The following is a 26866-nucleotide window of genomic DNA, read 5'->3' as shown; positions in this document are numbered from 1 at the left end:
AGCTGTGACAGACTAATCTTCCAGCAGATTTTATTTCCCTCCTACACTCATGCAAACTTTCACATGATGCTCCAAAAAAAAAAAAAAAAAAAAAAAGCTGAGAAGCCAAGCAAAAAGCAGGGCTGATTTGTATAAAGCCCTTCTATTAATTAAATCAAAACTTCAGGTTATATTACTGGTTGCTGTGTGCAAATCCGAACATTGCTTTCTTAAGAAGCTGTTTCCACAATAACAATTTCTAGTAGGTTCCATGGTCAAGTAATACTTCCTAAAAATGTGTTTTCTGGGGTGGATGTGGTCAGTACTTGCTATCATTACAGATACTGATTAAGAACAATTGTTTTACGGCGTCTAAGGTGTAAACTGAGGATGTGAGTTCATGTCTAGTAGTCACCAAGTGCTGATTTTAAAAAGGTTTGTCACTGCTTGCTCTGCAGTAGGACAGAGATTTGTTCTGGAGCTCTGTGCTGGTATATTGGAAGTGGTGCTGCAGAGGGACGGTCCCCGGCATGGAGAGTACCTCTGTGTGCAAGTTGTGAAACTTGTTGTCAGGAAATACCTGCTAACATTTATTTTAAAAACTCTCCGAATATACCATCAAGAAAAGAGATATTTTTTGTAATATCTGAGGAAAGCTGATGTCTGAAGGGATGAAGCAAGTTAATTAAGGCAATTGAGCAAATACTAGGAGTAATCTTTTTTGGTGTACAATATTTGACAATTCTGAAAGCAATAACACGAAAACACATTGTTTAAAAATAATAATGACTTACCATAGCAGTACAAATATATTTGTTATATGAGCCACATTTAGTGTGTTGTCTTGCTTTTTAAAAAAAAAAAGAGGTGTTTTTTTTTTTCCTGTAGACATGAAGAAAGAAAAATGGTCTATACAGTATCTTTTTTAAAAAAAATTAATTGACAGGAATTTGAATGTTGGGCCTTTCTAAAGGACAGATATTGCTGAGCTCTCTGCAGGCCCATATAATATTGCATGTTGGTATGCAAGTCAGACTGGATTAAATGGTCTTGCCCAGGCTTACTATCTGAATCTCAGTAAGGACTGGTTTCTCAGTTTGAGGTAATTTCTGAATTGGTGGAGCATCAGTTGGTTACTATTGCCAAAGATGACATCTTTGGTCTTTTCTACATTATTACTGAAGTAATTCCAAGTCAGAGTTGACAAAATACAAGGTGCTACGCCCCAAAAACATGTTTAGGCAAAGCAGATTACCTTATACTTGCCTGTGGTAAAGAGTGTGCAGGGCTTTGAGTTTGTTGTGGGGTTGAGGGGAGTGTTTGTTTGTTTTGTTTGTTTTCATTGTTGTTGTTTGTGTTTATTTTGGGGATTTTGTTTGTTTTTCCCCATTGCAGATGGACTTGGTTCAGCAAGGAAGAACTGGACATTTTCATGCTATTTTACTATAATGAAATAATCACTTTTTGGCGATGCAAAGCTTTCTTAGTTTTTCAGCACAGGAATTTGTTCTTTCTACCAATTCCCTATGAAATTATTGTTAAAAGAAAACATGTCATTGTCATGATGGCACTTCAGTTTCTGTTCTTTGAATGTCACTGAGAATTTGAGATTCAAGTTGTGTAGGTAGACACCATTGCTGTTCTTGCATTGGCATCTGTCGAAATTGTCTCGTGCCTACTGTGCTGCCCTGAGATTATGTCATGGTACCTTTTGCACACATACAGCTCTTGTTAGGTCAACAGACTTCATCACAGTTGCAATTTCTTTGGTATGGGTAATGAATAATGCAATAGAAAAATAATAGCACTGTGCTATATTTAGTGTTCATTAACATGCATTTTCCCTCTAATCCTTTTAAAAATACCTTCCTGCAGCCTATTTGTGCTCTTGTCTGAGCATATGACAGTAGTTCTGATTTCAGTAATTCTTTGTGGCAAGAAATAAATTGAGCAGTAGGATGTTTATGTGGTATGAAAGCTTCTCTTTGCTCGTTCATTCTGACTGACTTCTTTGACACGAAGGGAGCAAGGCTTATATATAACTACCAGCTGTCTTGCTGCTGCCTCCTTTAGTTAGCACTGATTTCATAAATCTGTCTTTGATGCAGATTTTCCAAAAGTGTGCATTTGAAGTATGTTTCCTAGTATTTAAACTGTCTGTTCATTATATGAAACGACAGTATCTCTTACCCCTTGCCTTTTTTTTCATACCCAGTTGTCTTTTTAATCTTTTGTAACTTGTTACACCTCTAATATTACATTCATGTAGGGTGAAAGATGAATTCCACTCATGGTGATGGTATGATATGCTGTGTAATACATTTGGACTTGCTGCATCTGTGAAACCTGTGGCATGCAAAGAAACAGCTAAGAACATTTAACAGGGAGATAAATGCTTGGTACATGGATCTGGTATGAAAAGTGTTTCCATCTCTCCCCATCCTGTCGGCTTGAATGATGGACAGTGAAGCTGACATTGTCATCACATGCTCAGAGTTAACATTCCAGTGAGGCTGACTGACTTGCAGTGCAAAAGTTCACACATCTGAACCATCATTTAAGGCAGTCAGCAGGAACAGGGCAGACATTGTTAATTAAACTTGATTGATACCTGGAAGCTTTAGATGAAGCCTTAAGGCTTAGAACTTGTTGGCTTTTGGCTTATGTTGGTTTTGGGCTTATTTTATGACTTCTCACACAGACATCAGAAATGCATGAAGCCATCTCTGTGTTTTACCCACCTCTGTGAAGAGAGACTCTTCAGCCTGTGTGTTTTCTGAGATGATCCTGCAGTGCTTATTGTATGACTCAGATTAACAGGAGTGGTATTCAATGTAATGTCTCGTATCCCTTCTTTTTGCACAACTCTAAAGAGATACTTATATTTGAGTGTTGTTTAGATTCCAATGCTTGTGTCCATTTGGATTTTATTACATGTGAAGCAGAGGAAAATTTGCTAAAACTGTGATCCAGTCTTAAGATCTGCAAGTAAATTGTACATCTGGTAACCATAGAGGCTTTTGTGCTGGTAAAGGGCTGTTGATGTTGCCCTAGACTCCCCTGGATTATTTGTATCCAGGCATGTTGCACTGTCACTTGCACCTGTCTTTGTAAATGAGTAAACAAGCTCACAAAGTTATGAGAAATGGATTAAGAAAGAGAATCTGTAGTGGTGTTATAACATTGATATATACCAAGGCGTTAAAGGGATGTGTCACAAGTGTAAGTTCTTGAGCACAGTCTTTGTGATGGCTGATAAATTCATTTTATAGACTTAATTACATTTTTCATTGTGACTTATTTTGTCATGTTATGTGCTTTGCTTTTTATTACTGAATATCTTCAGGTTATTTCCCCTTCCTGCTTTTCCCCTCCAATTTACTTTATGTAGTTTGGCAGTAGTTGAACAAATATATAAGCTTATAATATCCTGTAATAAAAATATTTTCTTATGTAAATGAGTATTGCATGTTAGCAAGGCAATTGTTATGCTTTTTTTGACCTTTACTGTATTAAACAGTTTATGAGAAATTTCAGAAGTGTCATGAACATATATACAGAAATTTCAGCTTCAATAAACATTCCAAGACAAGTGACGTATCAATAGAAGAAAGTGAATTCTTCATGTGTATTTATAATGGTAAACGGTTTTTGAGAGCAAGTTGAACTGCGTGTTATTGATTATGTTTAATCTTTCTTCTTTTTCCAGTTGTCCATATTTGTCAGAGAAGATTACACCTGCCATACCTGCAATTGGTGGGATTCTTTTCTTTTTCGTGATGGGGACCCTGCTGCGCACTAGTTTCAGTGATCCTGGTGTCCTCCCCCGCGCAACACCAGATGAAGCAGCAGATCTAGAGAGACAAATAGGTAACACCGAAGGTCTGTTGTCTCTTCGCTTTCCTCCCAAGGGTGCATGTACGGTGTGAAGGCAGCGCGCTGCGCTGCTCTGCTCGCGGGAGGAGTCACTGCTACCTTCCCACAGCAGTTGTGCTGGAGATGTAACGTTTGATGATGTTGCAGGGATTCCTGTGGAAAGATGGTTGATCAGTTCTTCACCAAGAAAAACCTTGGAGAGGCCTTGGAGAGTGATAGTTATTGCTGAAAATACTTTTCAGCAAGTGTGCTAGGGAAGTCTCTCTACGGTGCACGAGAGAATACTTTCTGAAGTGTTTTTGGCAAGAAAGCTGATATTGCAAAGGTTCTGCAATTGTGCATCTTTTAAAGTAATGTATGTTCAGAGTTTGACTGATTTTAATTATGTTGTTATTTATATTGTGAAAGATAAGTCTCTGTGTTAATATACAGTCTCTTAAGTTGATGCAGTCTTGGGAAGATTTTTTCTTTAGTAACAGTAATAAAATGTTATTGGTTTTAATCTGTGTAAAGCTAGCACAATTAAAGGAGAGCGAAGCAGATTTTAATCAGCCTCAATCAAGAGAATTATTAAGTAAATTCCAATTGTGGAATTTCTACATCTACAAATATGCTGAATAGCTAAAATGTGCTACCTGGATAAGAAAATACAATATGAGTTTGCAGAGCTGCTTTATAAACAGTGGTTTTGTTTGCTTATTTTTAGTAAGCTACTAAAGTTTACTGATTTTTGTGCTTGTTACTATACGTACTATATATCTGCTTTTATGTGATAGTCAATGGAAATCCCATTTTCTGAAGCAATTTCAGAGGAACACACATATAATTGGAAAGACAGATAACAGGTTTATTCAAGCACAGTAGAAATACACCTGTGGGGTCCTTGATGTTTAATACTACAGTACGGTCTCAGGCTTTGTTTACTGTGACAAATAATTTAATGCAATAGAAGCAAATGAGTGTACTAAAGCTGCTGTTGCAGATGCTTTTGCATCTGTAGAGTGTGAATTTGAGGATTTTACTTCAGACTACGTTTTGTCTGGTTCTCTGCACTATATGTCCTCCACAAAGCACTGGTGACAATGTCTGAGGAGCAAAGTCATTGGTTTAGTCTCTACCACCATGTTATGGGGTAGAGTTCATTTGGTGTACACATGGAGCAGAAGTTCTGGTTTAGTTGCCTCAGAGCAAATATAGTTTGTATGCACCAGAATCACACTGTGAATCCTGCCCATGTAAGTGTGAATTATAAGAGAGTTCATGTCAAAATAGCAAAATGTTAACAACAGTATGGTATTCGTTTCCTCTTACCTCTTACCTTCTAAGAGACAGGAAGCACATCATGCAGCTGTATCTTCCACTTAAAAGACCTGTTGGACAAAGAAATATTGTTAAGGTAAAACGAAAGTAGTGACTTGTATTCACTATTTTAGGCCTTTATGAGCCTTTAGCAGAGGAAAGGTGACAAGTTTGTTTTTCAATGCATACATCCTTCAGTGGTTGTTTGAATCAAATGGTTTCATTTTGATTAAAAAAATCTTTTCTGAAGGCCTCAGTTTCAGAAAACTGCTGTTGGAGGAGGAAGAATGGTTTTATTTTCTGGAAACACACACATTACCTTTGGTATGGATTATTTTAAGAAGCAGAACTTTGAAATATAGTGATAAGTTCACTGACTGTCACTACAGTGAGATCATTTTCTTTCACCAGATTTGGAAGGTCCTGACCACAGCTGTTATACTGTGTTATATGTTAAGATAAAAAGGTATCTGTGTAATGAGCAGCATTATGTGTATTTCAAAGTGTTTGGATATGAGTTCTGAAGTGGCATCAACACATTATCAGCATGCTATGTGCAGCAGGAATTTTTACTTACTCTGTGCGCTTTGTGTAGGTTTGAGGCTTTTGGAACGATATGGTCGTGTAACATGGTGGTTGAACTTTGTGGGAAGAAAATCTTTTCTTATGGGTGTGGGAAGGCTGAGACGTGTAGTTCACCAAATTTTATAGACCTGGTATAGCTTTCCAAAAACAGTGTATTCTGCTGGCATTCACATGTCAGGAAGAAAACCCACATTGCTTTTATACGTTGTTTGCACTAATTGTGCAGAGCCAGGATCCAGCTGTCATTGCCATGACAGGAGAAAGTTACATTGAACCAGTCAGGACTTTGCTTTGGGCAAGGACTATGCTGTACATAGTATACAGGGAAGAAAACTGTTAGATCGTAGATGAGCCAGATAGCTTTATCGCAGATGGGTGAATTTAAGTTCATATGAATTTCTTTGGTTTGCTTACATTCAGACATGGCACTCCGGATTATTTAAAAATGTCTTCATTCAAGCTGCCCTTACCTGCCATAAAGAAATTAAATCAGAAATGGAGGAGCATTGTGAAACTGTATTCTCACTACACTCTAAAAAAACTGTTGAAAATTGATATGGAATCTGTTTATACTGAAGAACTGGAATTCTCTTCAAATAGAGTAATTTCAGTCCTTGCTTGTATACTAGAAGTATTCCTAATATTCACAGAATCCAGATATGTGGAAAATGGATGCCAAAGTTCCAATTTGTTTTGTTGGGAAAGCTAACAGATTTCTTAAGAAGGCTGATTTTGGAGCTTAATTTTTAGCTTTTGCCAATGCTGTCACTGCAAACATTTTTCAGAATCGAATACTGAGTATGTAATGTACTGCATATAAGTGCGTAAGTTGCTATGATGGGTAATAAGATTATTTTTATAGATGGGAAAAAAAGGATGGGGGGGGGGGGGGGGGGGCAAATTTCAGAACTATTTGGGGAAATGTGGGAAAAGTTATAATTTCCTCCTCCTTTCTTTTTTGCTCCCACCTCTTTTCCAAAAATGTTATTCTCTCTGTAGGAATAATGCGTGGGAGGAAGATTAAATTCAGGCAGGTATAATCCTTAGCGTTGCCAAAAAGGAATGCCCCTTTGTGTCATAAAATTGCGTACTAATTTATAGATAAACAATTCTTCAAAATTTAGAGTTTTCCAGAAAGAGAGATTTTGAAATAGAGCTTCCCATGTAACTGTTTTATTACTGCTCTAAGTACTGTGATGGCTCACGAGTATTCTATGCTTTTTAAAATGGAGTTTTTCCTCAGTTTTATTAATGCAATATTTAGGGAGCAGTGCACATTCTTTGCTTGTTTCACTATTGGAGTTCCCAGTAAAATGTTTTATGATTGGAAAGTAAATAAATATATATATATATAAGATATTTGAAATCGTAAGAATATCATTCTAATTGAATAACCTTCCATAAGACTTAGTTGAAGAACTTGGATTTCTGTTAAACCTTTACACTTCATGAGTCTGCTACCATGACCTCTCCCAGCTGTTTCACTCCAGCAGCCCCAGCGCTCCTGGTTTTTTACCTCTTCTTGTGGTGAAGCACAGGTAGTCTTAATTTGCCAGTCATCATCCTGGTGTCTACTGTCCCAATGATAAATAACAGAATCTAAGCCATTTCCGAAGAATAACAGTGGATATTTATCATCTCATATCTGTTACTAGTTACTCAAGACAGTTAATAATGTCTTTAATAATAAGCTTTCTAAATAAAACAAAACATAAACGATACTTTTAAAAATTTGAATTGAGGAAAAAAATGTATGTTTTAGTTAAATTTCACCTTTAACAAATTTGGCATTTAAAGGTAGTTTAAAAATGAAAGCTGAACAATTTTTAGATGAATACTAAACTTGTTTTTAAATTATCACCTATTTCTACTGAACAACACACAAGCCATCTTACTTATATGCATACAACCAACCCATTTGTGTTAGCTGACCTGCTCAGAAAAGCAGCGTTGTGTGGAACATGGCTGCACCTAATCAGAAGAGCTTCGAATTAGGAAAAGCCTGGACCCCACCATAGGAGGACACTGTTTGGAAGTCTGCACTCGTGAAGCATATTTAAACTGGACTAGGAGAAGAGAAGACATTTGTGTCCAAGCCTGTAGACCCACCAGCTTTCTTTCACTTATTGTATTAACAGATCTCTTTAAACCCATTTTTGACTAAGGATAGGATTTCAGAGTTGGTTAGAAGCCAAATTTGGAGACAAATCACTTGGCTTCTTACTGATGCTCTGGTTTGTTTTGTTTCTTTTTCTCTGTTTTAAGACATGTATTGATGATTGAGGGAATAATTTATTCGTACTATAATGTGAGATTGTTATAAGGAAAAGCTGAAGCATAACTGTATGTGAAGAAAAATGTATATGAGGGAAGTTATCTTAACTCTGGTCAAAATAAGGATATACTTGTTGCTTCCCTTGCTGGGAACAGTTTGAGTGAAAACAAATGGTTGTCAGTTTAGAAGAGAAAGACAGGTATGGTGTTTTCAACTGTGCTGCTGGTGGCTGATAGTTCAGCTATAGAAAAAGCATAGTCCTAATTCCTTAAAATGTTTGACAATTAATGAACTAAGATCTTGCTAAATAGCGCGAGACTTTTGCACTTCCATTTGAGAAAGGAACTGAGAGGAGGGTAAGATGCTGCTGAAAAGAGTAGTAGTATCCATCTAGGTACTGTCCTATGTTCCTCATCATCCCTGTAGGTACTTCTCCACTTCTGAGTCTCGTTCTTTTAATTTCTTGAGTCCATTAGGCAGGAAATGAAATTAAAATCCATTAGTGAAGCTGCTACTGAAATTTACTTGCTGATCATGTACCAGTAATCATGATGGTGCAGTTGAGAAAAAATTTTCAGAACAGAAACTTGTATAACCTATTATTTTATTTTTATGGAAAACAGAAGGGCTTACTAAGAAAAATTTACATTTTCAGTAATTACATATAAAGATGATGATGGTCTGCTAAATGAGACTGTGAGTTGTTGAAGAGTAGATATTAGGATTTAGTTATAATATCTTGCTATGACAGATATTTTTCACCACTATATCCAGCTATTTGGTGAAATCTTGAGTGTTTTGTAAATCATGTTTTAAATATGCTTTTATTAAAGGATTTCCCCCAATTTAATCACAGCAAATTAATTCCTCAGTTTTTAAATCCAGTACCCACATGAGCAATATTTAGTTGTAGCTATGGTTTTGAAATGGATGTGGTATAATAGTCACTTTAGAGTTTTTATGGTGTGCAGTTTAATTCTCTATTCTTATAAAATGGCAGATGTATAAACAGGTGATAAATATTAACTGAGTGTGGTTTTGGCTCCATTTGAAGGATGTTTTTGAATGTTTGAATTTTGCTAGTTGTCATAGACAGTGGGTTAGATACATTATTTTCATAATCTAGTGGTTATGAGTACACAAAAAAAAATCAAAAAGAGCAGTAATAAAAGCCTAGACAGTTAAGGTGGAAGGCAGCACTATAACCTCTTTGCAGTTATGATACATGTCTCCTGTAGTTAGTTTAGTGTGAAGTCACCTCAAGTGGAAATTATAGGATAATAAACTATTAAATATGAAGTCTTAAAAGGATAACCAAGCCCAGGAGAATGGGTTTCACAGATAGGGAAATGTTTGTCTGTTTGATGTATACAACATCAACAGTTCTTCCACAATATTGATCTTTTTTGCACTGGATAGGCGATGCAGATAAATGAAAATAGGATCATGATAATTTATCCTTCCGGCCTTATAAAGGCTCATCTGTAGCAAGGAAATGCATTGGATTTTTTTTCAGAGTAACTATCTTAACCTAAGTATATCTTCCTAATTGATTTTGTACAACCAGCTCAGGCCAGTCCTCAGTTTTTGCTTGCTTTCTTTTGCCTTTTCAAACACCCTGAACTCAGTATATGAGCTACACCAGCATGCCAGCTCTGGAAGTTGTTTTTGTCTTGGCTCTCTAATTTTCATAGACTATATTTGAGACTTCTCCACAATTCCTTGCCTTTCTTTCCTTTTGAAATGCAGAATTTTATTTCCTTGGATCCTCATAAAGTTAAATCTGTGCCCCAGCTTAGGTATTTCACAGAGTTGACAATAGCCTGAACAAATACATACTGCTTGTGGGTACAACATGGGTATGTTTTACTTTCTCTCCAAAGGTGGGAAACCAGCTTGATAGGCTTACAGTCATTCCTGATATTGCATGCTTTAAACAACATTCTTACAACAAATTTAGTGAAATGACTTTGTGTCTCAGGTAAGTCTTTCAGAAAACTCTTACTCTCTGTGATTCTTTCCCTCAGCAAATCACTAAAGAATATATTTCTTTCTGGGAGCGACAGGATTTAGAATTCAAGAAGATGATGCACTTATGCTCTTAAGAAAGTAATACCTGAGTTTTTCTAAAATCACGGCCGTAAGTCTTTTATCTGAAGTCAGGAGCAATATTTAGTCCGTATCTCTTGGTGGCTATCAGATGAAGAATTATGTGAAGAATGCAGTTAGCAGCTGCTGGTTTCAGTCTAAGCCAGGTTCCCAATATTGTTTGTCCGTGAGGTTACTGTCTGGAAACAAGAAAATTTTGTTTGATTAAGTTATTTTCTGGAAAAAAAATATATTTTTTCATCTTGTAGCTCACTATTGTTAAGCATGTAGCTTAGATTTAAGTGGTTAAACACAGAGGAAGACATTTCTTAGAGGTCTGCATTTTTGCAGGGTGCTTTTTTTGTTTTGCTCTTCAGATCTTATAGGTTATATATAAATCTTTTTTTCATTACATTGTCTGTTTTTCATAGCAGAAACCATTGCAACCACTTCAAGTTACTAGCTTTTCTAATTATATTGTTTGAAGATTGGAATTGTGTCCCTTTAAGGTTGGTGGCAAACCTTGCATGGTATCATTGTTGTGGAGAGACTTTCTAGAGACTGTTTACCCTAGGGTCTTAGGAAAATGGACCCAAAAAGCAAATGCTTGATTGAGCGGGAGAATCCCCATGATATGTATACGAAATTCCAGCCTCTGTGTCTTATCTAAACAGCACTTCTCATTTGTTTTCAGTGTAATAATTTGAAAGATCTAAGTGGATGTTGTTGTCACATTAGGAGGTTGCTAGACTGTGCTGTATCTCCATTAAAGACTTGGAGTGACTTTCTCGAAGCAGTTCAGGTACCTTGGTCCTGCAAGGACATGGATTGTATGTTTGGGGGTTTTGTAATAGAGTAGTAAAAATGCTGGAGCCCCATCTAGTGCATGAACATTTAACACTGTTAGAGAAGTTGTAAAATGTGTCGGAGAAGACAGGATGGAAGGCAGTCCCATCGGTGGGAAAATTTTACCCTTTTTGTAAAATAACTTGCATTACTACATCAATAATGAATTAGAAGAGAAAAATGTAAAAAGTAGTGGTCAAACACAGGTTTATTTGGGGAAGGTGATTCCATAAAGGTTAATCTCATTGTGCCTCAAAGGAATCACATATTAAAAGATGTAACTGTGTTAGAACCCCAGTAGGAGCAGTGCAATTGAAGGATAATTACAGTCTGAAAAATCACTGTGAGACCAGGACGTGTTTAGCAGACTTAGATAAATCTGGCTAAATTCAAGCGTATATGATCTTGCCCTGTTGTTTGTTTCAAAAAAAAAAAAAAAAAATTGTTGATAAACAGGCTGGGACTTTTGTGTTTGATTATGCAATTTACGATTGTGGGTAAAATCTTGACTCCATGGTAAGTCAGCAAGACTGTTTTCATTTATTTCATTTGCATCAGCTTTCACCCTTGAATTTTGAGATTAATTTTCCTTAGAGAACTAGGATTTGGTGGCCCTGTGAACTTGAACTTCCCTGCAAAGGTTTGGAAGGAAATCCTCTTAGAAAACCAGCGTTGTAAGCATAACGGGCTGGCCAGTATTCTCCCTTCTCCACCAGAGAATTTGCCTTTGAGATTCTGCCAGAGCCCTTTTTAAAATAAAATAAATACAGTGCACTTTTTCAACTTCTTGAAAGGTGAGGAAATACATACTGCTTTTAGTTGATGCGCATTTTTTATGCATACATGTTTCATTAGAAAAAAGAGCATTTTTCTTCTAAACAGTTCACCTTGACTGGTTTAAATAATTAACTTTCAATTATTATGTACATATCCAGGAATAATAAGATTTTGTAAAAGAAGAAAATCTGAAATGTTAGTGTCATTTTAGGAAATGCAATGCATCAGCATTTCTAGCAATATAGAAGGCTACGGCTATATAAAAAGTCAGGCTTCATTAGTATTTTTGACAATTATGCACCTAAATTTGAGGATGAGTGTCAAATGGAAATCATTGTTTTATTAATGAACATGTTATGCATGCATGTGTTAAATCCTTTATCAGATAAAAGCTAATAAGGGCTAGTGACCTACATTTCTGTTCACAGTTTAAGTCTATTTTGAGCAGAGTGTGGTCAGAAATGGACGTGACACTATTTTATAAAGCCCATGGATTTATAGAAGAACTAAGAATATTACAAGCCTCCTGGCGATGATGTCACCAAAAGTACACTGTATTAAAATATATTTATCTTTTTCAGTGGTAGTAACTAAAATCAGCTATAGGGTATTTTTAATAAGAAAAAAATTTGGTGTTTTTCTCCCTTAAAAAGTATTGCTTTATGCAGATCTGTACTAGTACTGCAAGTTATTTCATCATTTCATGCACCCTATGATAATGTGTTCTACAGAAAATAAGTTTTCAGTGTAAATATGGAGGCTTTTTTAACGTAATCTCTGAATTACAAGAAATTCCTCCCTGTTTTCTGGATTTAGGAATCATCCATGCCTTTAAAGCTTTAAACAGTATAAGCACAGTTGTGCTACACCCTCAAAAGAACATCTGTTCAGCTTAGTTCTAAGTTAGAAAGCAATAATAAAAAATTACTTAAACCGATGTGTCATGAGGACATATAGATTGTTATGCAAGCAAATAGAAGAATAGTTTTTACTATAACCTGAATAAATTATATTATTTCAATTGACGTCATCAGATTCTTGTGTCTGCTTAGAGTGCTTTGAAATCACAATCATTTAATTAAGAGTTCTTTTAAACAACATATCTGTTAAAAACAACAAAAAAGGAAATTTAAGATGATGTCCATATTGCTCATTAAACAACTTTTATTGTCTAGTTATACTTCAGCATGTAAATACACTAGCAGCTTCTAATGCAACAATTGTTTAATCAAAAATACTGTGTCAAGCAGTATTGGCCATCAGGTCAAAATCACTATATTGATTGTTATGGGAGCCACGCAGTAATACGTGCTTCCACGTGTGGATCATGGGACCTGGCCCAACATCGCAGGGTCTGGTTTAGATCCAGCACAAGCAGACATCCGTACCTCATCAGGGTCTGTTAGGCAGTGTCCAAGCTGCTGTGTCTTCAGGATTCACCACTTAACTCTCGTAAGGGACACTTAGGATCTTCATACCTTGATTCCATCATTCTCAGCTATTGCTGCCCTCCTTCCACCATCTTCTCCGAGAAAGTGTTCTGAAGTCCAGTTATTTCAGTGGTCATGTTTGCGATGGTGTCCCACAAATACTTTCATTGGTGCATATTTATGGAGTGGGTGAGCACGTTGTAGGTGGGAACTTCTTTAGCTAGATGTGCTGCCAAATCTGGCATATTGTATAATTACACCTTTGCTAGCACAGCCATGCTGTTGCTAATTTGAACACCTTGCTAGGCAGGAGGCTTTCTACTTGCCCCCTTGGAAAATGTGTAGTTTGTAGGCTGTGTAAATATGGCTGCAGACTTGGCAGAAATTGCAATTGAGCGATATTTCTAACAATTTGAGCTCAAATACAAGTCATGGATCTTTTAGTAACCTGTCATACAGCCCCATGCTTGTCCAACATGAAAGCATGAGGGACAACTTGAAATATGGTTGTACAGGTGACTGTGACTTTGAAATGTAGTTTCATTCATATATTGGGAAATAATTTATTTTACTTTCCTGTTGTTTTTGCTGTTCTGCCTGTGCAGGACTAATAATGTATGGGGTTTTTTGCTTCTATGGTTTGATTTGTGATTACACAAGAACAAATAAACTGAGAAAAATGTGCTACTCTTACATGTTCAACTTTCAGAGCTTAGCTTGGATGCTTTTAAAGGATTAAATCGAGCTTCAGTGATTTAGCCTAACTGGTCCTTTAGTTGCTGGAAAAATGACTGCTGATGTCCTAAAATAAAACAAAAGCAAGCAAACAAAACCCCAAACCCTACCACTTGTACCAAATGCAGTAGTTGGAAATTATTTTTATTCAACAAACAAACTTCAAGATGTGCAAAAGTAGCACTGGGAGTTAAATTTTCAAACTTTGAAGCAGCAAGAGCTGTGAGATACTATTCTGAATGAGCTCCATTGTATCACAGCATTTAAGAGATCTCAAAGTGATGATTTATCTTATTTCTACCATATGCCAAGCGCTAATGACAGAGCTGCTGTTGCATAAGTAAATGTGAAGATTCTATATTAGGTTGTAGAATTTCTACAGCACTTGTAGAGAGACTTCTTGTTATTACAGGAATTCCAACAAATCCAGGAAAATCCTAAAGATAACTTGTCCAAGTTTTACCATCTTGCACCAGTAGTCATAGTTGTCTTTAATGTGTTCTCTATGAACTATTAGGGAGTATGAAAGTGTAAGAGTTTTGGGATCAAGGTAACTGTCAGCACTTGAGAATTGGGTTTGGGTGGTTTCTTTAATTCAAATCAATTGGCTAGGGATGCTATTTGTAATTCACTTTCTTTTTGCTACATATTATTTTAGGAGAATGAGAAGGGGGAAAAGTTGTTTATTTTAAGTGTGCTAACAGAAATTTGAAACTTGCCATAGATGGCCATCAAGGACAGTTCTGTGCATACACCAAAATTTAATCCCTTGTATTTCCATTTTTAGATATTGCCAATGGCTCCAGTTCAGGAGGATACCGCCCCCCTCCCAGAACAAAAGAAGTGATCATCAATGGACAGACAGTGAAACTAAAATACTGTTTTACTTGCAAGATTTTCCGCCCACCTCGTGCCTCACATTGCAGCCTTTGTGATAACTGCGTAGGTGAGTAAAAAAAGATACGGCATTTGTTCAATTTAGTAGTTTATGTAGTGTTATGAATACTTCTGACAGAAGAGAGAAAAGAATCGGAGTTAGTGACAAGATTACTCATGAGGTCACTTGCTGTGTTCATCCTTCTTTCCCACCAGCTCTGTTAAATGTTGAGAACTTTAGAGGAGGCAGAAGAGGAGGTTTGGCCTAACATATAGTTGTTGCTGATCAAAGAAGAAAAAATATCTTCTGATGCATACATCTTTCCTGACCTGCTCCGCAAGACAAAGAAGGCACCCAATTTGAATAGGGTTGTGTAGTATGTCCGAGGAGCTTCCCAGTGCAGACACACAAACTTTTCTGGAGCTTCGGAATTGTTTCCTTCACCAAACTACATTGAGGGCAAGGAGCTGCTTCTCCAGGTCATTACAGACTGACTGTGAGGCACAGTTCCAATGGTTAGAGCTTGCACTGTGACCAGAATATACACTGTAGGTGATTCTTAGCTTTGAACAGTTTTAAGACGATGAATTTTAAAGTCAGAATACATAAGAAATTACTGGGCAAGCACGATATTTTGAGAGTAAGTAAATGTTGTCAGGACCTAAGGACATTTTGTAACGATAGGATTTTTTTTTTCTTTGAACTTCTCGTCTTTTTTCCTGACTGTTTTATTTGGAGGGCAGAGAAGGTGTTTAAAAAATGCCTGGATTTAAAAGCCAAACAAAAAGAAGGAAAAAAAACCCCAACAAACCAACCAAAACAAAACAAAAAAACCAAACACCACCAATCAAATCTGAGTAGTTTCTACTTAATTAGATCGCATTTAGAGTTTAGTGCAGCTGATCAGCACACTGTTGAGCCTGGATCTTACGCATTCAAGAATATAATGTAGAAAGATGTATCCAGCTAAGAAATGTAATTGTAGCATTCAGCAGTGATATTTTTAGACATAAAGCAGTTACTGGAAGAAGTACAGTTTCATGTTTAGATGATACTCATTTAGGGAGTACACTTAGATCAGAGTGCAAAGATTAGCCTTTTGGCCCTATACAGTTGATTGGTAACTGTAGATGGTTCCCTCAGTAAATAAGTTTTTCTGATGTATTAGAATTTCCTAAGCATTGTAAAAGCTGCTGAGCTTGTCAAGTAGGGATATTTATGAATCGAGCTTGACACATTTTCAGAAAAATATGTCAAATGTGTAGTCTGGGCATCAGTGTTGTGATATTGCTCAGCAAACCTGATAATGTGAAAATGCCAGTTGTTGACCAGTACAGTAAATAAAAGGTAAAGTCTGTTGTCTTTACTGAGAGTGCATAAATAAGAGCACCTCCCACACATACATCCTGAAGGTTATTTTTAAATAATATTTCAGGTTTTTTTAATAAACTGGTACAAAGGGGTTTTTTTTCCACAGGTAGTCTGTAATCTGACTTTGTTCTTTTCATACTAAATTTGGGAAACCTACTCTGTGAGGCATACAATTAGTGATGGCAGGGGAAACAATTTAAACAATCTTTGTCATCTAATTATGTCTGTGATGAAGCAACATATGTGAATTATTATGAGTGTATATCAGAAAAGTCTGTGACAAATGGCAGACAGAAGTGATGATTGTATCCAAGAAGATTAGTCTTTTCTGCTCATAAAATAGGTAGGATCATTGTAATTTCCTCTTGCACTTTTTAAAATTTGAAGTTATTTATTTTAAAATAATTGCATCCATTTATTGGAATGGATTTGCTGTGTTTTTTCTCCTCAGCATTTATAATGGCGATTACAGTAAACTATGACTTTTTCAGGGCACATTGCATAGTACTTTTGTTTCCTGATTGGCTACAGGTATTTGTCATGTAAATATTCAAGAGTATTGAATGCAAAAACTGAAACCTACAAATACCTGCAACTAATTTTCTGTAAAAACTAGGTGTCAAGAAAATTGAATTGCTCATGAGCTTGTGAAAAACTAACAGTCTAAGATCTCACACCTTATCAGAATGTGTTTTGCAGTTTACCACTACTCTTAAGTTAGGATTGTCTATATGATGATGCTTTTATTTAATTTTAGTTTGGGAATAAATCTTATAATAGCAATGAGTGTGCCACTATCATTTTGCTAGTTCCTTATTGATGTAACTAAACCAGTGCAAAAATACTCCTACTTCACCTGCATACGGATACATAAGTAACTTACAATTGCAGCTCGCTACCAATATGGTTGTGTGTTCCTTTTTACCATGTAGTTCCTGAAGCTTTTGCTGTGTAGTTATAAACTAACTACAGAGACTATGTGCTACAGGAATGCAGTCTGTCTTTGAACTGGCACTCATTGCTTGGAAGAAAACCAGTATAATACTTTTACCTAGAGGTGTTTTATGACACTGGGCAAATTAATGTAGTGTGAAAGAGAGGTTCTTTCATTCTGTATTTTCTATTAATGCTTTTCATTCTGTAAGGAATCCTTAGCAGCATTTTAAATATGTAAGTACATATAAAAAATTATTGTTCTTTGAATTACTCCTAACTTTCTAGTTGTCTAGTAAGCATATCTGTTACTTGATCTTGTTTCTGATTTTCATATCATCACTATTTTTTTTAATAAATGGCTATCTAGTATATTTAGAGAAAAATATGAAAAAATAGCTTAGAAAAAACACAAGACACTAAACTAATATGAGTTCTATCCATAGTAATTCTTCAAACTCCTTTAGCTTTACAGTATTTTCACAGTAGTAGCCAGAAAAATCTGCATTTTCATGCAAATGTCATTTGTTGCATTTATTTAATACCTTCAAAAATTTGGTTGAATAGGTGTTCCCTGAGGCAGATACCTTGAGTGTGTTCTTGATTTGTTTCTTTTACTGCCTTTGATAATGGCAGTTGGAAGTTAGCCCCTCAAGGGTTTTCTGTGTACCATTATGTTCCTTAAAAACTATAAATGAATTTAAAATAATGTACACATAAACACAAGACATAAAGACTTGAAAAAAGAATAACCACAGCAGACACAAGTTCTGAGCTCAAGCTAGTTATTGGTGGGTTTTGGCAAGAGGTTTAGATTGCACTGTGTGATGCTAGTGATTCGGCTTGCTACTGAAATGACCAAATGACTTTTTAAAATGTATTTTTTGGTCATTTCAACATCAACTGTGTAACTTTTTTTGTTTGGTTTTAACAAATAGTTTTTGTCTTGTTTAATTTGATTTCTGTAATAAAAGCTGAACAAAAAGCAGCCAACTATTTCCAAACAATATATGTAAATATGGTACCAAATGACTAATGAGAAACACTAAGTAACGATTAGCAAGCAGTAAATCACCTTAGTCCAATAATCTAAATGTCTAAAGCCTTCTTCGCTTTGCCATGCCACAGTTTTGCTTACCAAGTGAAGTAACTAATTTAGACTAAGGCAAAAATCCAGTATGGAGGAAGAAGAGATCCACCATTTATATTAATCCGAGAGAATACGGCATTTTTATTTGTTTCAGAATCTGTATATCATGAATTTGTGTGTGACTGATGGATGAAGATAGATTCTCTTCTCCTGTTCCACTGTGTTTCTTTCAACACGATTTTTTAAAAAAAATTTTTTTACAGAAGATTCAAAGCTCAGATTTTTTAAACTGATGCCACAACTTAACTTTGAAAGGTTTAGTATGATTTTTCAGAGATCGCCCATGCACGTGGCACACTGAGTTAGACCAAAGCTTTGGTTCGTGCAGTAGCCCCTTTCCCACCATGGCCAGAGTGGGTCCCTAGGGAAGAACGGGAAAGAGGGCGAGCACGCGGGGATGTTTCCTGCTGAATATTCTCACACTCTTGGAAATTTTCAGCATAGGCCTTCTTCAGCCCTGGGAAGTTATCTTCTTTTTTTTTAATAGCTCTTGATGGATGCTAGTTGGATTTCTTTGTACCTAATAAAAACCTTTTGAGATGGGGAACCAGGATGCCAGTGGCTGAAGGCACAGGTACTGTACTGGCATTTTCTGTCAACGTTTCTGTTTTGTGTAGGAGATAGGATTCCTCTCACTTGTGAGTCTGATTTTTATGTAGATCCTAAACATGAGAACAAGTGTCAAGATTTTGACAGAAATTTTGACAGAAAATATGCTATATTAGAAGCCAATAGACACCCCCTTCCTGGTTAAATCGTTGCTTCTGTAAAGCACTTCTGCCAGGCAATCGTTGGCATTGTCTCTTGATCTTGACTGGACTACGTTATTATTTTGAAAATACAATGTGTTATGTACCCAGCAGTGTGCCAAACAGCAGAATTTGGATAAAATAATTTATTTTAAAAGTAGCTTCCCAGATTAGGCAACAGTGTTGTGAATTTGTTTTCTTAAAATGGGGAATTAATTATTTAAACACATCTAACATATGACAAGTGCAATGTAAGACAAGGAGTGAGAATTCCAAGTGTCTTCTGGGAGAAGCTCTTCTGTAGAGTCACTCCAGATACCAGCATCTTCCAGCCTGGAGAACACAAATTACTTCAAAAACAGGCTGAGAGGTGGCATTGTAACTGTTTGGTTTTTATAACACTGACACTCTCTGAGAGTTATTTTCTGAGGACTTTGTGGTCCTTCATAATCAGTGTGTATTTACTTCATGTCAGGACTTTGCTTCACTTGGATTTAATTCCATTCTGTAGCACTCTCCCTTCATTACCTTATTACCTCCCTTTTTGCTGTTGATTCCTTTTCATGACCTTTGCCTATTTCTTTCCTTACATTTCCTGCAGTGGAATATAATTTTCACTTCATTTTGGGGCCTGATTTTGAATCTGTTACACCTTAGCTCCAGGTCTCTTGAGTGACTCTTTAGCTGAACAGTTAAACTACAAAGCTGGCTGCTATGTCTGTCTTTTTTTTTTTTTTCTTGTGGGTTTTTTTCCCAGTTTTTACATGCAAGAAATGGCATTGGATCTTTTTGTGTGCTACCTTTTTGGGGCACCCAAAGAAACTGCCAAATGGAATACACACCAGCACTTACAGATGTATTCTTTGTTTATGATTGCACCATCTATATAATAGGTGTAGTTTAGAAATTCAGGGAGTATGGCACGTGGGTCAGAGAGGTTTTAAAGTCTAAGCCAAAGCACTGGGAAATATGGCAGAAAATGTCTTTAAAAAATATAATTGTATTATAAGTTACTTCAGAGAGAGGTTGCAGCTTATGTATTGCTCTGCATATAAAAAAAAGCAGAGATGATCAGAGTACCTATTAGGGTAGTTCTGTTCCTCAGATGTCAGAGTAAAAACTGAAGAGACGAAGTACCAGGGAAAAATTAAAAAATATTTTTTTAAAAATTAGAAACCTAAGAAAATAAACTAATATTTACATTAGGTGCAATAACAATTTTAAAGATAGTCAAGGAATTCAAAGGCAGATACAAGGCAGCAACAGTGTGTAAAACAAACAAACAAAAACCCCCAAAACCCAAACAAACAAACAAAAAACCAAAACAAACAAACAAAACCGCACACACGCAAAAAACCAAAAACGAAAAAATCCAAACAAAACAAACCAAACAAAAATATGTGCTTTCATGTAGAAAATGGAGGAATAAAGCCATGAACTGTGTGGGTGCTGATACCTGCTAAGGATACCACGTTTCCCCTCGGGACAAGTTGGAGTTTTTAACTCTCTTCCTCCATTGTTTGGGGTGTCTGGCGTTTTTTTGCTTCCCAGTGTGTGAAAGTATTGAATTGACAAGAACAGATATTGTAGGAGAGAGAGATTGTTAAGCAGCGAGGTCCTTTGCTTGTACGTTCTTTGTGCCTATCAAAGAACAGTCATTCTAAACTGCTGCTGCTGCCTTTGCAAATGTCACTGTTAACCTGCATACAGTCAAAGGGATTTGTTGTTAACTCGTCAACATTTAGAATTGGAGATAGCAGAGAAGTGAGCTGTGTGACAATATAGCTTAATTACTATGGGCTATCCTAGGGCAATGGCTGGATGTTTTCTAATAAATGAGTTGCTATTTTTATTAACAAAATTATGCATGTTTCTTTTCTTTTTGTGAATAATATTAGTCCACCACTATTGAAGTTACAACTGATTTTCTTAAATAAAAAACAAAACAAAAACCCGAAACAAAACACCCAAATAGCTCAGCTGCCTGGGACAGTATTTAGACAGTTATGAGTGAAATATTTATTTGTTGAGTAGCCCTTGTGTTATCGTTTCTTATTGACTCTTTGTTGTAAATATCCATGCACTTGATTAATTTATTTCATTAGTAGAGGCCCATCTTTCCCAATATTACTTTGCTTTTTCAGTTCGCATAATCTTGTAGAGATTAGCGTAGTGTCCAGAATGTAGTCTGGAGTAAACATTTGGTGAGTGTCTCCAGAATGTAAACTCGAGGCTGAAAGGCTGGTTCTGTGCCATTTGGTTTTGTTGGGGTGTTTTGATTTGGAATCAGGGTACAAAAGAAGTGAAGCTTGGCAATTTAAAGGATCCATTGTGCATTGTCCATAACAGATGTTCTAAAATAACATCAGCATGCATATAAATGTAACTTGCAATCAGCCTTTTGTTATTCACCATTTTTTCATAAAAATTTCTACTCTGATATCATACCACAAAAGCAACAGTAAAGGCATTGTCAAGGGAATGACTGTCACACCGGTGAGTGTTACGTAAGTCAAACTGATCCATATATTTGATTGCTGTTGCCAATTGATGGCAAGTCCCATCAATGCTTTTTAAAATATGCTTAAATAAACAATTTTCTTAGGAGTGATGACTTAAGTCAGTGGAACTGAACATCTGAGCTAGGGACAGTTTTTATGAATATGCTATGAATATCAGATACAATATTTTTATTAATTATATTAAATTATCAGGCATTCTGAACAGACTGTAAAGAATTTAATGCCATGGTTATATTGGCTTTTGTGCATGCATACATGGGACTCAGCAGGCTATTTGGATTGAACTGCTGTATCTTAGAAGAAAATAAATGCTTTTTGTAATAAAGTATTCCTTATATGGACTTTTAAAAATCTTATTTGTTTTCGTAAACATTTCAAGAGCAACCAAATTCAGAAAGTGCCATTTGTCATTAAAAAAAAAAAGAGTCAAGAAGCCTGAATAGATGTGATCATATCATGACATCATAGCCCTACAAAAAGCTGTAATTGTCATCATTACAAATATGTGCAGATGTGTCCCTATGTCTACATAATTGTCCAGTTGTGCATCCAGGACAATGGACCTTGTAGTCCTATGTTGTACTGCTACTCTCAAAAGTTATTTTGAGTAATGCTGGCCCAGTTGCTTGAGTTGTAATGTGACTTTTTGACTGACACAAGATTTGAGTAGCGGACTGTTGACTCTTCCCAGTCCTGGGATACATGTTAAAATAAAGATGATAATATTTGGTGAATGCTTTAAGTTTGTGTCTTTGCCCTGCAACACTTTGCTAGAATTGGAGGGAAGAATTAGCAAGTGAATTCCAATTTGTGCTCTTTGGAATCTGCTAGAATGTGACCTAGATATTTCTGAGACCTGCCTTCACATTAAGCTTTAGAAAATGTACATTGGCATGCAGTGACTCGGTCAAGCAAAGGAAAAAGGATACAGTTCATAAATAATAAACGTTTCTTAGATCACAAAGCGAACAGATGAGAAAAGCCGGAAACTGAAGGGCTGAGCTGGCCTACCAATGTTCCATGTAAAAATGCTTTTTTGTTCCTTGTAAGTTATAAAGCTTTCATTAAATGTTTTGAAAGAGGAAGGAAAGCATTGAGGTAATTTTGTATGCCGTTTCCTGGAGTGTAGTGATTGAAAAATGGAAGCTGGACATTTAGGATTTAAAGAGTCTACATGCTGTGCTGTGGAAAAGTAGAGGTTTGACTGGTCGGTTCTGAGCAGCAAGGAGCATGCTTTAATGTGGCTTCTGAAGGAAACACTCTCCATCTGTTAGACCATTGCTAATTAAAAAGGGAAATGTTCCCGGTTTTGTTTCTATCTGAGATATCCAGCAGTTAATGTTTCTTAAACAAGTTTTGAAATGTAAATGTTTCAGGAGAGGTAAAAACCAAGAAAAATGTCTGAAGTATGATGTAACATGTATGTTCTTCTGTCATCCAGTCAGCATATATTATTAGGTGAGTGCTAATGAGACCACTGAGTCATGCTGATAACTTGCTGCTTCCAGGGAGACAGTATCTGAATTTCATCCTCTTTTCTTTTTTTTCCCCCACTTGTGTGATTCTCTCCTTTGCGCCTGTTCACACAGCCCTTAGTAACACACAGCCATTGGTATGTCAGTTTTTCTCACTAAGCAACGAACAAAATAATTCCATTTCTTCATTCCCACCGGTTCAGGGAACCGACCTGACCCGTCAGCAGCTTAGATAATGACAGAAGGAAGTGGGAGGAAGGGCAGGAAAGGCAGCCTGTGACCAGCTCTCTCACCGCTCCTGAGCTTTTAGATTGGCTTGGTTATCTTGCGAAACCTCACCCTTTGGATTTGGTTATGGGGGCGCTAGCTATTCTCAGAAGTTATTATCCAAAGGCAAAGTTGCCGATGTCTTGGGAAAGACTAGTAAAATAAAGTCACTGTTGCAGGTTTACCGACAACTCTTGAGGTAAAAAACCTCAGTGAAAATTAAGGTTTTCATAACATGAAATATATTTTTCTAAAATTTCTTCTGTTAAAGATGTGGGAGTCTCCATTTTACAATTTATTGTTAAATTATACTTTTTAAAGGTAACAATAGTGGATAGGAAGTTTTATCCACATTTTCCTGAGTAGCACTGTAGCAATGTTTTGGTTTTCTGTGGTCTTTACAGCAGCGTTTTCAGTCTCCATTTACCCGTCTCTTTCCATTGGTACTTCACCTTATAAAACATTCACACATTTTCTCAGTCTTGTTTGTTTGCTTCATCTTCTGTTCTCAGACCCTGGAAAAAATAATCAAAACTGGATTTCTCCTGCATCTGAGAGGTTGTTTCATCCCTTCTCTGGCTGTGTGTTCTCACTGCTTCACTTGGGCTGGCTTTGCTGTTTATCTGATAGTGTGATGAGCTGGTCTGGGGAGTTCAGCAACAGAAAATTAACCATAGTTTTAAGTTCATCTGTCTCTGTCAACCAGCTCCCCACAGGGTAAAATGAACACCAGGCTTGGCCTAAGGATGGAGAGCTGTAAACACACAGGCAAGAGATTGTCGCAGGACTGCAAAGAGAGGAGAAGCTGGAACTGTTCTAGCAGTAGTTCTCAATTAGGCAGATATGGCTGCAACCTCATACCTTCCTGCTTTTGCGTAAAATTGAGTGCAGGCAGATGGTCTGTCACAACTTCCCTATCCATGGGGAGCTTTCATAGATAAACTTTTCAGCCCTTGCGGCTTTCTTCCTCTCTCATTAGGAGTTCCAATACACTTTTTATTAACAAGAGCTTGTATTAGCAAAATTTTGATTCTGTTCATTTGCCTCAGACATTAACCTTGACACAAATGTATGATTGAATACAGCAAAATGCTAACTCTATAATTTTAAACCATAACTGCAGTCATCACCTCTAAACAGTCTGTTATTATTCATAACAATCAGTTGTATGTATATGCGCTCTTCATCTTAAGTTTACAAGGTCTAGAACTCCCAGTTTTTCTCAGCATCCATAGTTTTTCATTTCTCAGTGAAGGCAGATCTTAATTTTGCTGCTGACATTGTCCAAGCCACGTAGAGATGTCAGGCAGAGCTTCCTTTTCCAAATCATGGTTGTTCAGTTTGCAGGCATCTGGAGTGCCGGAGGTGAACCTTGAAATATTGTGTTATTTCCTCACTAATACTTATTAAGCCATGTCTTTTTAAAAGGAAGAAGAAACAGCTCTAGATTTAAGAACAGTTTATCTTTCTTAACAGCATTAGAAGTTTGTGCTTAGTATGTGTCTGTTCATTTTGTCTGGGTTGGCTGTTTTCTCTTGCGTTAAAAGCAGAGCAGCTCACAAGCTGTAAGGCTTTTATATTTTTTTACATATTTGTGTTCTGCTGAGTAGAATAATCCCTTGCTTTTTAAGATACTGGTTTGTGGCATATACCAAAAATGTCACGTCCCTTTCTATTTTATGACTCTGTAAAATGAGGCCCAGTTTATTCGTTTGTAACACTTATGCAAACCCTTTAGTACTTATCCTTTTGCATTAGAGTTGATTCATATTTAACACTGTAGCAGTGTTGTTCAAATCCAGCCTTTTCTGTCTGTTTCTGCTTTACAGACATCTTAGGTAGTTCCTTACCAATCATTGTGAAGGTAAGTTAATTTGAGAAAGCAGAGCCTTTCAGTTTACCAACAAAGTTTGAAGACAGAAATTGGAGTGACAAGTAGGCTGAAAATACCAAGTCAGTCTTCAGTAAGGAGTATGTATGTGTGTATATATATGTATATGTGTGTTTATAGGTAGGGACATGAGTGGTTTTATGTTTGTATTTATCTGAATCAATCAAATAGATGTCTGCATATGTCTAAATGTTGTTTCTTGGCTAGAAACTGAGCTTTATGTCAGTATAATTTGTTGATTCCTACTGTGTCAGCATAGAAGAGAATGAGTGTGTATATATGGAATTCATCTTCCAAAGACATGTAATAATTTTTTTTTTTCTGAGTCAGGGTAAAAAAGTACCCTAGGATCATGCTCTTTGAAAGGTATTTTTCTTTGTGTTATTTGCTTGTGTATTGTATTAGGTACCCATTAAATGAAGTAAAGTGTTTATCAGAACATAAGGACTCATTCAGAAGTACAAATGTTAAAATAAGCAGGGTTCAAATGCAATGTCAGCTTATTTTGGGAATACAGCTGTATTGCACTGAATGCAGGTAATATTGCCTACCCTTTTAGATACCAGAGTGTTTAGTTCTTGGTGTTCTTGGCAGTACCCATTAAATCAAAGTATTCCTGAAGCCTTATCCTAACAAAGTTGAGCAACTTCACCTTGAATAGCCCCATTGGAATTTGAAACAGATTTATGGCAGAAACATGTGATCTGAACAGCTGTCACGCAAAACCATTTTAAAAAGCCCTGAAAGTCTGGTGAACTCAGAAATCTGTTGTGCATGTTGTTTTAACCTTTTTTTTTTTTTAATGAAGATAATACTAAATAAATCCTTCAAGGGAAACCTCTACTGTAGGTCTGTAACATAAAGCCATAGCTAAAACAAACTGATGTGCTTGGACAGATGTGCCTTTTTAACATAGGGCATAAGGACTTCAACTTTATAGCTCGCCTTCCGTGTGGAATTACAAATAGTCTGATATTGTACGTCAATGGAGGCATAAAAGTCACAGAAAACAAAACAGGATTTGGACAAGGATCAGAGAGTAAGAGAGTCAGCATAAGAGCATGTGTCTTATGTTATGATCTTGGATTTGATTAAAAAAAAATTTAAATTCTGTCATTTTGTCAGCGTAATCTCTCTAAAGGAAAGTTAGGAAATGCTGGTTTGTTGCCTGACAATCACTCTGTTTCTATTGCCAGGAGTACTGGGATGGGGAGGGGGTTCCAGGCTGCCCAGGGAATATCAGAGAGAACTGTTCCCTCTGCTGCTTTGCAGCGCTGTCGCATTTCCCCCGTGTTGGGGACACTTGTTTCTGCCCTGCCCTGGCCTGTTTCTGTTTCATGAATGAGCTCATTTCTCAGGGAAATAATGGAAAAGGTTTGGTTTAGGAAAGAGAAGAGGGAGCCTATACTGCAAAGGGTAACAGAACATTCAGATGACATCCACCTATTTTTATACCATATGGTTTTCAGAAAATTCCTGCAAGATTGAATAGATTATTTTTTAAAAAAATCTTAATTTTAACATTTGAAAAATGGTGTATGTGAATGATTTTGCTATTTTTAATCGGTTTATATGGCAGTGTCAACTCTAAGTAGAAAAATAGATGGTCTGGAATGGAGAATATTTTGAGTGAAGTAATAAAGGGAAGTGGGAGGATGTAAATATTTCATATACCATGATGGATGAGATGATAGACATAAGTCAGAGGTGTGATCATGACAGATATAAATAAACCAACATC

At 36.4% G+C, this 26866-nt stretch overlaps 1 protein-coding gene across 4 annotated transcripts in view; it reads left to right on the top strand.

Annotated features, from left to right (window-relative positions):
• Positions 1 to 26866, top strand: part of ZDHHC14 (zinc finger DHHC-type palmitoyltransferase 14) — a 109115-nt gene that overhangs the window by 57174 nt on the left and 25075 nt on the right. For 2 of the 4 annotated variants that reach the window (XM_065631402.1, XM_065631404.1), the window contains exons 2-3: positions 3689 to 3861; positions 14678 to 14836. In XM_065631402.1, the coding sequence (XP_065487474.1) occupies positions 3689 to 3861; positions 14678 to 14836 (332 nt within the window). The remainder of the gene's footprint in view (positions 1 to 3688; positions 3862 to 14677; positions 14837 to 26866) is intronic. The other 2 variants (XM_065631403.1, XM_065631405.1) reach the window with 1 other exon arrangement.

Source organism: Caloenas nicobarica, chromosome 3 (genome assembly GCF_036013445.1).
Source record: "Caloenas nicobarica isolate bCalNic1 chromosome 3, bCalNic1.hap1, whole genome shotgun sequence".
Taxonomy (NCBI): Eukaryota; Metazoa; Chordata; class Aves; order Columbiformes; family Columbidae; genus Caloenas; species Caloenas nicobarica.
The sequence above is the reverse complement of the archived record's forward strand: the minus strand, read 5'-3'. Positions and strand labels throughout refer to the sequence as shown.